Source organism: Chenopodium album, chromosome 4 (genome assembly GCF_948465745.1).
Source record: "Chenopodium album chromosome 4, dcCheAlbu1.1, whole genome shotgun sequence".
In the NCBI taxonomy this organism is placed as follows: domain Eukaryota; kingdom Viridiplantae; phylum Streptophyta; class Magnoliopsida; order Caryophyllales; family Amaranthaceae; genus Chenopodium; species Chenopodium album.
The window spans coordinates 54,334,827-54,350,217 of record NC_137837.1 but is presented as its reverse complement, the minus strand read 5'-3'; the positions used below and the strand labels follow the sequence as shown (position 1 = coordinate 54,350,217).

The window sequence follows — 15,391 nt, the reverse complement described above, 5'->3', positions numbered from 1 at the left end:
TTTTGTTATTAGAAAGAGATATGAGGCATCCAAGTAAGTGCTTTAATTGTTTTATTGATATTATGATGTAGAAATGTTATTATCCGAACGTATGATTTCAAACTCCTTGAACCTTGGTAAACCCGTTCCCAATTAAATTAAAATCGTACAAATCTAGACTGAAACAAAATCGAACCAATAATAATTTGAACTTAATTGAAACCGACTTGTTTCAAACTGAACAAAAGCCAAATTGTCAAACCATTTTAACACTGTTAAATGTCTATTAATGGATATGATCTCGAAATTAGGTTATTAAACTTAAATTAGGGAAAAAGTATATGGATGGAGAGAAAAAAAAACATAAGAAATTGTAGATGAAAATATAAAGCCTTATCACGAAAATTCAATTTGACAGGTAGAGAAAGAGCCACACAAGCTTTTGTAGACCTCTCTTAGCCAAATACCGCTCAACTCACCTCACCTTCTTTCTTAACATCCGCCTATTTCCTTCTTCTTATTTTTCTGACCTCATAAATTTTCCTGCTTTCATTCTAGCCATAATAAGGTACGATTTTTATATATTTTGTTTTCATTTCTTATGAATTCACGTAATATCTTAATTCAAAAACTTTATAGTCCATAAAATTTGGCATTTTCTTTTTGTGGGTTGTTCATTTTATCCTTAAATTTTGCATATTTATCTGTTTGTTCAGTGAATAGTGTATGACTGTTTTGGGACTGTAATGCCACTTTGTTGAGTAGTTTATAGTTAGGTTTACAAGAATTTGTGCTGTTGCTGTGAAATTCTTACACTTGGGATTGATTAAATGCAAATTCTGATGATTAGAATCCTTAATCTGTAAGAACAATAATAATTATGGCAACAATGGCTTCCTTAGTGACTTTGGGAAGCTCTGGAACGAGTTGTTCAGGAAATTTGGAGGTTTCCTTTTCATTAGTTAATAAAATTTCGATTCCTAGAAGGGTTTGTAGTTGTAATTTTCGGCATTTAGGAGGGGGAAGGAGATGGCAATACGTATCGGTGTGTAAGCTTTCTATTGTTACTGATTACATTTCTGAGCAAGGAAATGCTGTTTCTCTTGAGAATACATATAAAGGGAGTAAAGATGAGGACCTTATCTTGAAACCTTCTCCTAAACCGGTATTACAATCGGGGTCTAATGGGAATCGTAAATTGGGGGAAAGTTCGGGAGGTTGGGAGGAATCGAAAATTGATGCAGGCTCGAGTAATGGGAAATTAGGCAATGTGGAGGAGAGGAAGAAGGTTATTGAATCACTAGATGAGGTATTAGAGAAGGCTGAGAGACTAGAAATCGGAAGCTCGGAATTAGATAGTAAAAATGAGAGCAAACCTGTAAATAAACCATCTCCCAGTTTAAGTACTTCAGCAAATGGTAAACCTGTAAATAGCTCGGCAAAAGGGAAGCCTAGCGGTGGGAAGAGTGTTTGGCGAAAGGGGAATCCGGTTGCCACAGTGCAAAAAGTAGTAAAAGAACCTCCTAAGATTGAAAAGGTTGAGAGAACTGAAAGTAGGACTACAGGAGAAGAAAAGTTCGACAATCAATCACCTCAGGCCTTGAGACCTCCATTGCCACCGCAGAGGCCTGATATCAAGTTGCAGGCAAGGCCGTCTGTGGCTCCTCCACCAGTGCCGAAAAAGCCGGTTTTGAAGGATGTGGGGATGTCCTCCCCAGTTGATGGGAAGGACCAGGCTGTGAAATCAAAAGAGAGAAAACCAATTTTGGTTGACAAGTTTGCCTCAAAGAAAGCAGCTGTTGATCCAATGATTGCTCAAGCTGTAATTGCCCCGCCTAAACCTGCGAAAATGCCTTCAGGAAAGTTTAAAGATGACTACAAGAAGAAGGGTGTTACAGCTGGTGGAGCAAAGAGGCGTATGGTTAATGATGATGATATGCATGAAGATACTTCAGAACTTGGAGTATCCATTGCTGGTGCTACAGCTCGAAAAGGGAGGAAATGGAGTAAGGCAAGTCGTAAAGCTGCTAGACGTCAAGCAGCGAGAGATGCAGCTCCTGTCAAAGTGGATATTTTAGAGGTTGGAGAAAAGGGCATGTCAACAGAAGAATTGGCAGACAACTTGGCTATCAGTGAAGGTGAAATTCTTGGTTACCTATATTCCAAGGGGATTAAACCTGATGGGGTACAAACTCTCGATAAGGAAATGGTAAAGATGATCTGTGAACGGTATGAAGTTGAAGTTTTGGATGCGGTTTCTGATGAATTGGGAGACATGGCTCGGAAAATGGAAACTTTTGATGAAGATGACCTTGACAAACTTGAAGATAGGCCTCCTGTGCTTACTATCATGGGTCATGTTGATCATGGAAAGGTGAGTAAGCGACAATCTCTTTAAAAAAAATTGTAATTAAGATTGCTCATTTCTTACAAACAACTATCTAACATGGTTGGTCTATCTTGGCAGACAACCCTCCTGGATTATATACGAAAGAGCAAGGTAAACGTTCAACCAAAGCATTGACTGTGTTTTTATTTTTGTCATTATAGCTGCATTTATAATGTCTCAAAACAAGAGTTTTTCGTTCTGGCAGATGATCATTTTACTTTCATCCTTCCCTTATCTGTTTGCATATTCTTAGCTGTATAGAAGTATTACTCTTTCAGTTATTTTATGTATCCTATAATAATTACTCATAAGACTGTGCATAAAGTGTTATTTATAGAATGTCTATTTGGCCTATCCATTAGTCTAATGTCTTTACTTCATTTGATCTTATAACTGCGTCATTAGGTTTGCTGTGCAAGTTTGCAATGAAGAGTGACATAGCTGAATATATAATAATTTTGAGAAATTATCGATGCCAATCCTTGTTTCAAATTCATGGATCTGTTGGGATTTGTATTAGATTTTACTTTATTTTGCAGGTTGCAGCTTCTGAAGCAGGAGGGATTACACAAGGGATTGGAGCCTATAAAGTGGATGTACCAGTTGATGGCAAGTTGCTACCTTGTGTCTTTCTTGACACTCCTGGTCACGAGGTTAACTGAAGGCTCCGCTCTAAATTTAATTTATATGTCAATTTGGTATTATGTATACTCATTTTTTCATATATGCTCCAAATCTGCTCTCTTAACAAGCACAGTATATGATAATTTATCTCGTGGCACATATGTCTGCGAATATGAATCAGTTGCATCAATCATGTTAATTGATGTATTTTATATTTTCCTCTTGTAGGCTTTTGGGGCAATGAGGGCTCGTGGAGCAAGAGTGACGGATATAGCTATTATTGTTGTAGCTGCTGATGATGGGATCCGTCCTCAAACAAATGAAGCCATAGCACATGCGAAAGCAGCTGGTGTACCTATTGTGGTTGCAATTAATAAGGTAACCATCATACTCTGCTATAGCAGGTTCTTTTTGGTAGTTTTTGAGTACAATATAGCCTAAATTTCAATCGGACCTTCTAAGGGCAGATGTTGGACACTATCTTGAAAATTATGCTCCCATCTAGCTTGCAATTGGCATAGTTTGTGAACTTGTGATGAGGATTGCTTGAATTAAATGGGTTGACTTGTTATATTTGCATTGTAATGCGCACTTAAATTTTAATTAGTTTATCTTAACTAATTCTTTTTGGTTGTTACAGATAGACAAAGACGGGGCTAATCCTGATCGTGTCATGCAAGACCTTTCATCAATTGGTTTGATGGCAGAGGATTGGGGTGGTGATATCCCAATGGTCAAGGTAATTTTTTTTAATAATAATTTAAAAAATTCCTTTAATTTTTTATTTAATGCAATAATTTGACCAACACATTTGGGGGGACATAACTTTGACCATGAATATCCGTAATTGTGTATTTGTAATTATTATAAAAAATTAATAATTCTTTCGTTCCTTTTTACTTGTCCCACCAAGTACTTGGAATCTAATATTTTAAAGATAGATAATACTTTAGAACATAGTCATGTGGGATCTTATTAGATTCGTCGATTTTTGATATCCAAATACTTCCTCCGTTTCTTCTTAGTTGCTACACTTTCCTATTTTGGAAATTTTTAATTAGTTGCAACACTTTCCATTTTTGACATTCTTTTCTCTCTATCACTCTCCTACCCACATGGTCCATCTTATTTTTCTCTCTATCTCTCTCCTCCTAAAAAACTGTCTAGGGGACCGTGAAAATGAAAGTGTAGCAACTAAAAAGCACGGAGAAAGTATATAAAATTTATATTTGTTGGTAATACGTAGCCTAAAATATTTTAAGCACAATATTTCATTAGAAACCATGCGAGTTTCAAATAGGACAATTTAAAAAAATGGAGGAAATATAATGGAAATATACATTGTGACCAATCCAACAACATATTACACACCATGTGCATTATGTAAATTAGTAAGATAATCAAGTCAAAGTTAGTGTATAAATTATGCAAAAGTCAAAATGTTACTTTTAAAATGAAATTCAAAGGGAGTATATAAAATTAATTTTTCAACGAAATCCTTTGGCAGCTACTTTTTTATTTCTCTTTTATTTTCCAATCCCTATTTATTGGGGTGTGTGAGGGGGTTGGTAGGGGGGGGGGGGTGATGTTGAGTGGATGCTCATCCTTGTACCTCCATATTACAGATCAGTGCACTCAAAGGTGAAAATGTGGATGAATTACTAGAGACATCCATGCTTGTTGCAGAGGTAAGATAAAGCTAATGGTTCTTATTTAAGATTGATTTCAATTCTATATTAATGGTAAGTTACAATGTCGTATACTTCTGAAGGACTCTTACTATTTCTGGCTTACTTTTTTCTGCACATCTTTATTGTTATTAAGTTTTGAAGGAAAGGAATTTTAGTTTGAGGCAAATATATTCATCTGCTAATGCACTCTTTAAATTAGTAGAAGCTATTATTTCTTCATTAGTTCTTCTTAATTATCTGAATTGGAATTCTATATTAGGTTGGTGAAACTCATTATCTCTAAAATTTATTGCATAACAGAACTACACCTAGATATTTAGAGTTACATTACTTACATATACTCTTGTCTCTCTAAAAGTTTACTCTCTCTGTCCCACAGCTTACTCATTATTTTTGGTCCACGATTTTAGGAGAAATATGATGGCGGGAATGTGTTGAGAAATCATGCATATTTAACACAGTGGAAAGTTTTAATTATTTAATATAAAAAAGATAATTATTTAGATTTTCAATATATATTTTGAGTTGTTGATATGGTGTTCAATGAGACAATGAATATGTTTTTTTAGGTAGTTTCCTGTAGGTTGTATCCTTAATTTGGCTATCCTTTTTAAATGTCCTGTATTGCTATATATGCAACTCTGATGCAGATGAGGGGTCTTGTCTTCTTACATGATGCAAAATTATGTTTAATTTTTCTTACACCTGATTGTTATTGTGTTGATTCCTTGCTAGCTTTACGCACTCCTTTGCTTAATAATTTGTAGCTATTTTTGAAGAGATCCTTACCCCCCTACCTACACAGTGTCACAGTGTCACTTCATAGTTTTTTCTCTCTTTCTTATATTGTTCTTTTCTCTTTCTGTGTTATGTTTATAGCTGCAAGAGTTAAAGGCAAATCCTCACAGGAGTGCAAAGGGCACTGTAATTGAGGCTGGTCTTGACAAATCAAAAGGACCTATTGCCACTTTTATTGTGCAGAAAGGCACCCTAAGAAAAGGGGATACAATTGTCTGTGGTGAAGCATTTGGGAAGGTTGGTAACAATGGCTGTGAACTTTAGTTCTTAGAGAGTTACCATTAGACATTTACTCACTTGATTTTTCTGATTGAAGGTGCGTGCCTTATTTGATCATGGAGGGAATCGTGTGGATGAAGCTGGTCCATCTATCCCTGTTCAGGTTTGCTTTATGCATAGCTGTTTTTAATTCGTGTGTGTATGTGTGTGTGTGTTTTTCTTTTCCCTGGTGATGCTTTACCATCTCCAAAGAATTAAACCAACTATGGTAATTAACATCCACAAATTTAAGAATAATTGGGTATCTAAAAATGAATGGCAAATTTGCCTATGCAAACTAATTTCTAGTTGATTCCCGTGATGCCATTACCAATTTGCCAGTATGTATCACTGCCTACCCTACAGGACGCAAGTGCACAAAAGACTAACTGATAGTCCTTTTGAACCAGTCTTTCTAATAATGTACCTTTGTGGCTCATTGGATGGACCACTTCTCCGACAATATTTTCTTACCTACGAGCAAATTCTTACCAGGTTATTGGATTGAATAATGTTCCATTCGCTGGTGATGAGTTTGAAGTAGTGAGTTCTCTTGACATAGCTCGTGAAAAGGCAGAGGCTCGTGCAGTCTCTATAAGGGATGAGCGTATAGCTACTAAGGCTGGAGATGGTAAGGTTACCTTGTCATCTCTGGCTTCAGCAGTTTCATCTGGGAAGATGGCTGGTTTGGACTTGCACCAGCTAAATATTATTCTAAAGGTTGATCTCCAGGTAAGGTGTCATTGTTTTTCTTGCCGTAGTAATTATTAATAATGTATGCGTGATGGTTTTTATTGCCATAACTGTTGGGGGTTTGAGTTTCAGGGGATGGACTGATTTTTTATTTATTTTTATGTTAATATGTTTATAGTTGATTAGTTTCCAACTAATTTTAAAAAGTTTGTGTATGTTTTAACGTGGTCTTCAGCTTTTTTTTTTTTTTTTTTTTTTTTTTTTTTTTTTTTTTTTTTTTTTTTAAATAATTAGCATGCCATTAATTTGTCATTGCCATTGTCAGTGCCCCTAATTTACACCTTAGTGCCTTATCCAGGATTCATTGGCGTGAAAAAATCTGCTGTACTATGGTTATGTACCTAATAAATTTTTTGGGATGCTGTAGGTTCTTGTGGTTTGGTAATTTGGTTTAGAAAATGGCAATTCTTGTGCGGTAAAAGCTGGCTGAGTCTTGATAACGTTTGAAGCTTTGATCTGCATAGGTTATCAAAGATTAATTATGTGTTTCATGTGAATTAGTTAGTTGTTGATCCATAACTCCATTGCATCATGTTTTGCTTGTTAAGATGGGAAACAAGTTGCGCAGATTTCAACTTGTATTGCTTGTCTAGCGTTATATGTGAAACTTAAGTTCAACCTCATCACCACAGTATAATAACCCAAGGAAAACGAAGAAGTTCTAATAATCCTTTTATTTGTATATTTCTGATACGAAAATCTACATATCTCCTTTATGCTTGTGTTCAATTTCTAAAAAATATTACGGAGTATTTGATTAAGCTGTGGACTCGATCTATCTTTCACTTTTCAGATTTAGAGCTGGCACTTGACTTTCTGGTTACCGTGGATATCAAACTACTAACTTTATTCTATTTGAGGGAGAAGGGAAAGGACAAATTAGGCGTGTGACTTGTTGATTTTTTTTTTCTTTTCAAATGACACACCTCATGCATTTGAAAAAAACATGTATATGGCTATATGCTATGTAAAAAAGGAAAACATACAGGGGCACCACATTAGAAAACATGCTTAGTAGTTCGTATATTATATCACTATCATGGATTTGAAGGCCACTATAGTAAAATAACCTCTTAATTTTTTTTATTACGATTCCTCTTAGTGATTAGAATATCTGGGAGAGAGAGAGAGACAGAGATTCTATAACATTGAACAACGTAGAAAGAAACAATGTAGAAAGGTATATCAGTCATGCTTAAAAGAAATGATGTCAACTAGTTGTCAATACGTAAAAGGGGGTATGAAACACAGGTACCTGTCAAAATTCTCGGAACTGGGACCGAAGTATGTTGCAACAAGCTCCTATAGATTTGTCCGAAATATACAGATTACGTTATCTGTTAATCTTTTCTATTCACTTCCTCAAAGTGTGTTCCATGAGGCCATGTTGCAAAAAAATGGAGGAAGTATCTTACTTAGAATCACTGAATCACTTACTAAAAAGACAAGGGCTAATTTACTAGCTATGTTAAATTACCCTCAAAAGATTTTGCTACAATAGGTATCCAAACCATAGTCCTGGGCTATATTGAATGTATAATATTCCTTGTTTACTTTCTTCATCTTTATATAGTCCCTTTCTGGCTGTATTGAATCTATAAAATTTTTTTATTTGATTCTGCAGAGGACTCAATGTTAAACCAGCCTTGAGTTCTCTGCAACCTAATTTTCAAAGTGGGTTTTAAGTTATTGTAATGCCTTGAGATAAATTGAAATAACATTTGTAGGTCTCAAAGTTTAAATAAAATAAAATAAAAACGGCATCTTGATGTGTCCAAAGCTCCTTGAGGCATCTTAGAGGCAATGACCCTCTTCTTTAGTGGACAGTACATTTTAGACGACTCAGTTGTTTGAGTATACCCAATTTTATACCCTTAGAATTACTTTTCTTTTGTCTGAATACATAATTGGAACAATTCTTTATTTAAAGAGGTCTTCCATTAGTGGCTATCGAAATGAAATTGGAAGTTATTATTTGTTGTACTGCTTTACTTGCTCTATCGTGCTGTGATCGTAAGGGAGTATATGTCGTAAGGGATGGAGGAAGATTTTTGTGGATGACTACGGAATAATCAATTTTGGTTCATGTAGTTGACCCCACTTATGGGATTAAGGCTTTGATTGATTGATATATGATATTGAAGTTCTATACCTTTAAATCATGAGCTGCTGCTGTAAAACAGTCTTTCACCCTTAGGCAGAGCTGTAAAACAATCTGGATCAAAGACATGCTTGATTTAAGCTGACAGGCTTTAGATAATTTGACATAATAATGTTTTATTGATTATGAATCTGGAGATTTTTACTGTAACATCACAATGAATATATATGTGAAATATATCTTTTTATGTATGTTCATATTCAGAATGAGACCAAGGGAATTTCTCAGAAACATATCTTGTTATAGTAACAGCTTGACTTTCATAACGACTTAATTAGAGAATTGTGTATTCATTGGTTGACTTGATGTACTTTTGGCTGTTTAGGATGCAGAACTATTAGTGAGCTTGTGTCTGTTAGTTCTATAAGTAAACTTCTGCTTTTGGTTTCTATATATATTTTATATCATCGTGGGGTGTTTCTCTTATCCATTTGCTATTTTGCACTACCTATTACAGGGCTCAATTGAAGCACTGAGACAGGCTCTTGAGGTTCTTCCTCAAGTTAATGTTTCTTTGAAGTTTCTCTTGCAAGCAACAGGAGATGTTAGTACTAGTGATGTTGATCTTGCAGTTGCTAGTCAAGCTATAATTTTGGGGTTCAATGTAAAGGCACCTGGTTCTGTTCAAAAATATGCAGATAACAGAGGTGTTGAGATTCGGCTATACAAAGTAATTTATGATCTAATTGATGATATGCGACGTGCAATGGAAGGATTGTTGGATCCTGTAGAGGTAATTTTGTTGAACTCTGCTAATTGGGTACATGTGTTTTGCGGATATATACATTTATGGTGTAGGAAATCTTGTTAGACATCTGGTGGTCTTTTGTGTGTGTTAATTTAATTAAATGTATAATTTTCGGAGGGGGGAAGGGGTTGATTGCTGGAGGTGGTTGGGTGAGGGTCTTGCAATGCATAGCTGTTGTAATGAAACCCAGTATTCTGAATGATAAGACATTACAGGTTTGGCTTTATATTAAATTTCTTCTAGGTGAATAGATATAGGACGCACCTGTAAATGTCATGATATTGAACATACTAAATCAGCATAGAAGCTCCTAATGAAAATCAAAGATTAATTATTATTGGTGTCAAGTTCAACTATAATATTGGCTCACCTATGTTGCCCTTATTCAGTTATAAGTGGTACTGTCAATTTCGGAAACATGGTTACTATCCTTAAAACTGACATGAATGTGGAAATATATATCTGATTATAAGTATCTCTTTCACATGCCTTTCTTTTACAGGTAATGGTATCAACATTTGAAGTTTATAGTGTTTTTTTTTTTGGTAAGTAAATGTATTACTATCAAACAAGCTGTACAAATGTACAAGTTACAAGCCTGAGAAACCAGGCAACCCCCAATCTACACAAGACCACAAGGGCCACACAACCACCAAAGTTCCTATCCCCTAAAAGGCCACCTTCTAGGAAGGGTTCATCTTAGGAGCACAGGAACTAACCTGTGAGAAGCAAAACTGCAACCTTCTAGGAAGGCCAAAGAGAGACAGCTGACAGGAACAGAACAAACACCCAAACCTTCCCAATAAGGTCCAAACAACCAGACCTATCACTTGGGACAAACAAAACAAAACAAAACAGGCATTTACAAACTACACCCCAATTGTTCAAACATCAAGAAAACAAAAAAACAGACCTCACCACAAAAATAATCTAACTAGGAATGCTGCTACATAGACCATAGACCCATTTGCAATGCTGTCTGCTCCATTTCCTGTTTATGAGCTGCCTGACTCTATCCATGCTCACTCTGCCAATAGCTTTACAGAGCTTGTTTGGGTGAATAATAGCTTTTTGCCAAAAAGCATTATTTCTGGCAAACCAGATATGGTATACAACTGCTGACAGAACAGCCAAAACAGTCTTCTGCTTCACATTGTCCAATTATTCTTCTATGTGTCAGGATATCTTCCTCATGGTTCTAAAGTAACTGAGGAATCTAGTTGATTTAACTCTTAGCTCAAGAATTCGTACTCACTGATGTGTGGAGTTTTGACAGAAGTATTTAGGTGTATTGAATAGTGAAAGTAACCTAGGTGTTTACTAGCCCTCTCCCTGTGTTTGTACATAGGTTAGACTCACCAGTGAGGAGTGGGATCTTCAGTTGTCACTAGCTCATTATTAAAAGCAGAGTGTACGCTGATTATGGATAGGGGTCAGGTATGTAACATAATAAGGAATTAGTCCACCTTATCTACAAATTAACATCATTGATCAAAAGTATGGCATAGGTTTATCAAGCGATTCAAGCATAGTTATTACACTTTGCTTTCCCTTATTTGAAACGATAATAGTCAGTTATCTAAGGTTTAGTGAAGTTGATGAAAATTATGTGTTGAAACTTCTATTGCCTTGGTAATGCATTGCCCTCTTCATCCCAACTCGGAATTAGGGCAAGAAACTTGAGGGCAAAAAATAGATAGAAAAAGTTAATCGGTGGATGTGGTCATGTGGGTCTTATGGTTACTGCTTGTACAGCTCCCAGCCAGCAAGCAGTTAGCCTTCCTCTACAAAGAATGGTTCATCTTCAATGGGGTCTGCTTTTTTTTTTTTAGGAATGCATTGGTATTCAAAACTTTCCAATTACATTGAGTTGGTAATTTGAATTAAGAAGTAATTGTGTATTGATAAAGTGGTAGGTTATATGTAATGAGAAAATTAGTCGGGTTGACAAAATTATGGAGTGTAGAGAGTATAATTTTTGATCAAATTTCATGAGAATGTTACATCGACTTGATAATTGTATGATATTATCAAGTAGTCATGTTAAATATAGGGCACAAAAGATTTTCTTCAAAAGACTTAGCCGCTTAAACATTGCTTCCTCCATGGGCTCCATCGTGAAATTAACTATTTGATTTTGGCTCATGTTTTAAGACTATTAGCATGTATGTAAATAATTAAAAAAAAAAAAAAAAAAAATAAAAGTTGACCAAGAGAGATAAAAATGGATACATATAGTAAAAATAAGAAGATTTATTCCCTCATCACAAAATTAAAATAAGTTTTTAAGAACAGGGCACTAAATATATGTTTCCAAAAGTCTTTGGTGCTTAAACATTATTCCCTCTTTCTCAAATTAAACTTCATGGTTGGTTTGGCACAAGGTTTCACAATTGTTGTATGCTTGTAGAAGTAGATAATATAGTTGAATAAAAATCTGTACATGATGCGAGGAAAGAATGAGAAAGTATTGTAATGTTGGTATATTTTGCCATTTTGGGATGGAGGAGTATTTTAATACAGGTATGTATTAGTAATAAATTTTACCTAATCATTGTTTACGGACAAATTACCAAAAAGCCCCATATGCTTTTCAACTAAGATCATAGTATGTGTAGACTAGCCACAATTTTGTAAGTGCTATATATAAAAGAATGGAGTATTGTTAAACAAAAAGATTCTCTGAAGCTGTATTGCTTACGATGAAAGATTGTCATGTTGAAAGTAAGCATGCATATTGATATATGTCACCTTTAGTTATATATAGTTTACACGAACTGTTATGTTTCCATCCTGGAATTTACGTGTTCTTTTCTTGAAGCGTCTATTAATTCTTTTTTCAGAATTGTGTTTGCGCTTCCATGTTTGAAATTTAAATTTCAGCTAAATAGTTCTATGGAATATGAATGTAGGAACAAGTTACAATTGGTGCAGCAGAAGTCCGGGCAACGTTTAGCAGTGGTAGTGGTCGTGTTGCTGGATGTATGGTGACTGAGGGAAAAATTACTAAAGGCTGTGGGATTCGAGTTTTACGTAAGGGTAAAACTGTTCATGCTGGACTCCTTGATTCTTTGCGTCGGGTGAAGGAAAACGTTGAAGAGGTACATATCGATTTTTTTTTTTCCACGTTTTTAGATCACTGATGTTGGTAATAAGTAGGGGATTGTCACTCTGTCACTTCTCTGCTCTTGGGCATTGGAGAAAACATCAAGTCACCTTTTCACCCCCATTTCTACATATCTTATTTTAATATTTCCTCCGTTTAACATTTATTTGCAACAAAAGGGTCAGCGCGGACTCCTAGGCAAAACTTCAAAATATGATTATTGAAAGTTATGGATATGTAATTAATTATTAATCAAATAAAAAAATAAAAAATAAAAGCAATTACAATTAAAACAGAATTGCGCAGAACCACCATCACAAGCCACCCCTGACCACCACCAATGCCACCTAGAACCCACAAACCACCACCAACGTCGCCCACAAATCACCGAAATCCACCCAACCATCACCGAAATCCACCCAAGAACCACGAAAACCACCCAAGAACCACGAAAACCACCCACAAACTACCCCCACGAACGGCCAGAATCATCACCTCCGATACCCACCCACGAAACATCCATCCGCAAACCATGAAACAGCCACCCACAAACCATCTAACACCCACCCGCAAATTTATGAACACTGCAAATAACTGTTAACGGAGGTGTTCGTTTGACCAGAATCACCAACAAACCCCCCGAAACCTTCAACTACCACTAGAAGTAGAACCACCCCCACAAACCACCAAAATCACCGACGAACCACCGAATCCCACACCCCTCCAATACCCCTGAACCACCTTGATAACCAAGCCCACCAATGAACCACCCCCACAAACTTGCAAATCCACCCACAAGCCACCAAATCCAACCACGAATCTTGCAAACCACCCATGAATAACTAAATCTGAAACCCACTAGTAGGATTGATTGGAATTTGAAGAGAGATGAGAGATGAAGAAGATGAAATGAGAGATGAAGGAGGAGAGAGATAATTAATTTAGATTAAGGTTATAATGTTTGTAATTATGTGTAGTATTATGTGCTAATAATTTTGAAATGAGGGTATTTTGGTCATTTTGACAGAAAAAAGTTACTGAATTAGGAAATAAATAAGTTTGTTGCAAATAATAGTCACCATCTTTTTTTTTTTTGGTAAATGTTGCAAATAACTGTTAACGGAGGTAGTAGTCTAGAGATGAGAATAGTGCGTCTTTCTAGCTTGAAGTTCCTTCAATGGACACAACTCCATTCTCGATTTCTACTTCATGTTATGAAGCCTTGTGTGAACTGGGCTTAATGAATCGTAGTGTTTTAGTGTTATAGATGGTCATTTTCAAACGGCCTCTTAATTTGTTTGCAGGGAAGGAACCTATTTGAGGCATTAGGAATTATTTAATGTTGATCTTTCACTTCAATCTTCCTGCTGTAAAAGCATGCTATATCCCTTTAAGGCCCCGTTTGGTTTGATGTAAAACATTTTCGATGAAAAATAAGTTTTTATGGAAAGCTTATTTTCAAGAAAAACCAAACTTGTAAGATAGTTTTCCTTTGTTTGGTTATTACAGGAAAAGGTAAAGAGATATAAAAAATAAGAGTGGAAATGGGGATGGATGAGAGAAAAGTAAAAAGGAGATAAGGAGAAGGGAGGAAAATGTTTTCCACCATTATGGATGCAGTTTTCCAATATTGGGAAAATTATTGTCCACCCCTTCACAAACCAAACAAAGGAAAATGGGAAAATTATTTTCCATAAAAATATTTTACATCAAACTAAACGGGGCCCAAGTGAAATCTAATTTGTAACCACTTACTAATATGTTCCTTCATTTCGTATTGAGCTTAGTATTTAATAAGTTTTTTCTTTTTATTATATATTTATATTGGATCGGCTCTTCCATCGTTCTTTTGATTGAATGTACATATTCATTTCGTTCTTTTCACTTTTCAGGTAAACAATGGGCTTGAGTGTGGAATTGGATTGGTGGACTATGATGATTTTGAGGTTGGTGATAGACTTGAGGCATTCAATACAGTGCAAAAGAAACGAACCCTTGAGGAGGCTTCAGCTCAGGTAACAGCTGCACTTGAAGGAACTAGCATGGCTCGATGAATATGAATGAACACAGTGCTCTTGTACAATATCAAGGCAAGACTGGTTATTTCACCTCAGCGAAGATATCACCTCGCTCCTGCGTCCTTGAAATTCCAAAAGCTATGATCTATTTGTTCCGAGCATTCGATCCTTAGTGGATGTTCAATGAGCTGCTTAGCCAATTCTGTATGAGATCATGCTGTACATAAGTGGTATATGTGAATCACATTCATATGCTTCTCTCTAATGTAGTTGTCAAAGTTCCTCCACATTTTTTTTGCTGACAGCATTTTGTAACAGTTATAGTATCCACCTTGTAAAGGAAAAGATCTTCAAAGTCATAAAGGAAAGAAGGTGAAATATTGCCTGCTTCAGTAACCATATCTCCAAATTGTATATCTCACATTTTATTCACGCTAAAGTCTTTTCTGTCCGAAAGCCAATAGATAGATGCTATACCACAATAGATAGATGTCTCACAAGATACCTTTTTCTAAAACTTCAAGCTCTTTCTACTTATTTTTGTAGTTGACACATCAAATTTATGCACTTTTTTTTCTTCAAAATAATAGGTAGTAACATACAATAAAAATAAGGAAAATTTGACTTTTACTGCCACTAAAAAGCACTATTTTGAATTTGGCTACTTTCCTAAAATGTTATTTTATTTTATTACCACGGAGAACCCAAAAAAAAAAAAAAAAAAAAAAAGAAAGAGATTTTGTTATCACTTAACCATTTCCGTTAGTGGTCATCCATTAATTTTTCTCATTCATGCCAAAAAATGTTCCGTTAAGGTTTTAGGGGGGTCATCTTAGTCATTGGGAAACCAAATTGAGCTTGGAATT

General features: G+C 35.5%; 1 protein-coding gene across 1 annotated transcript; it reads left to right on the top strand.

Annotated features, from left to right (window-relative positions):
- Nucleotides 1–426: 426 nt before the first annotated feature.
- On the top strand, nucleotides 427–14,921 carry LOC145629139 (translation initiation factor IF-2, chloroplastic-like). Its single transcript, XM_081681668.1, has 12 exons — nucleotides 427–2,353; nucleotides 2,447–2,479; nucleotides 2,908–3,021; nucleotides 3,221–3,370; nucleotides 3,633–3,731; nucleotides 4,618–4,680; nucleotides 5,563–5,718; nucleotides 5,798–5,863; nucleotides 6,235–6,471; nucleotides 9,111–9,386; nucleotides 12,314–12,502; nucleotides 14,400–14,921. Exons 1-12 carry the CDS (start codon nucleotides 860–862, stop codon nucleotides 14,559–14,561), a joined length of 3,039 nt encoding a protein of 1,012 aa, XP_081537794.1. The 5' UTR covers nucleotides 427–859; the 3' UTR covers nucleotides 14,562–14,921.
- Nucleotides 14,922–15,391: the final 470 nt, after the last annotated feature.

What these genes read in the sequence shown, in the direction of transcription:
- LOC145629139 (XM_081681668.1), top strand. Translation starts at nt 860, where the DNA reads ATGGCAACAATGGCTTCCTTAGTGACTTTGGGAAGCTCTGGAACGAGT. An exon ending in TTGACACTCCTGGTCACGAG is followed by an intron (nt 3,022 to 3,220) that starts GTTAACTGAAGG and finishes TTCCTCTTGTAG; the next exon opens with GCTTTTGGGGCAATGAGGGC. An exon ending in TTGTGGTTGCAATTAATAAG is followed by an intron (nt 3,371 to 3,632) that starts GTAACCATCATA and finishes TGGTTGTTACAG; the next exon opens with ATAGACAAAGACGGGGCTAA.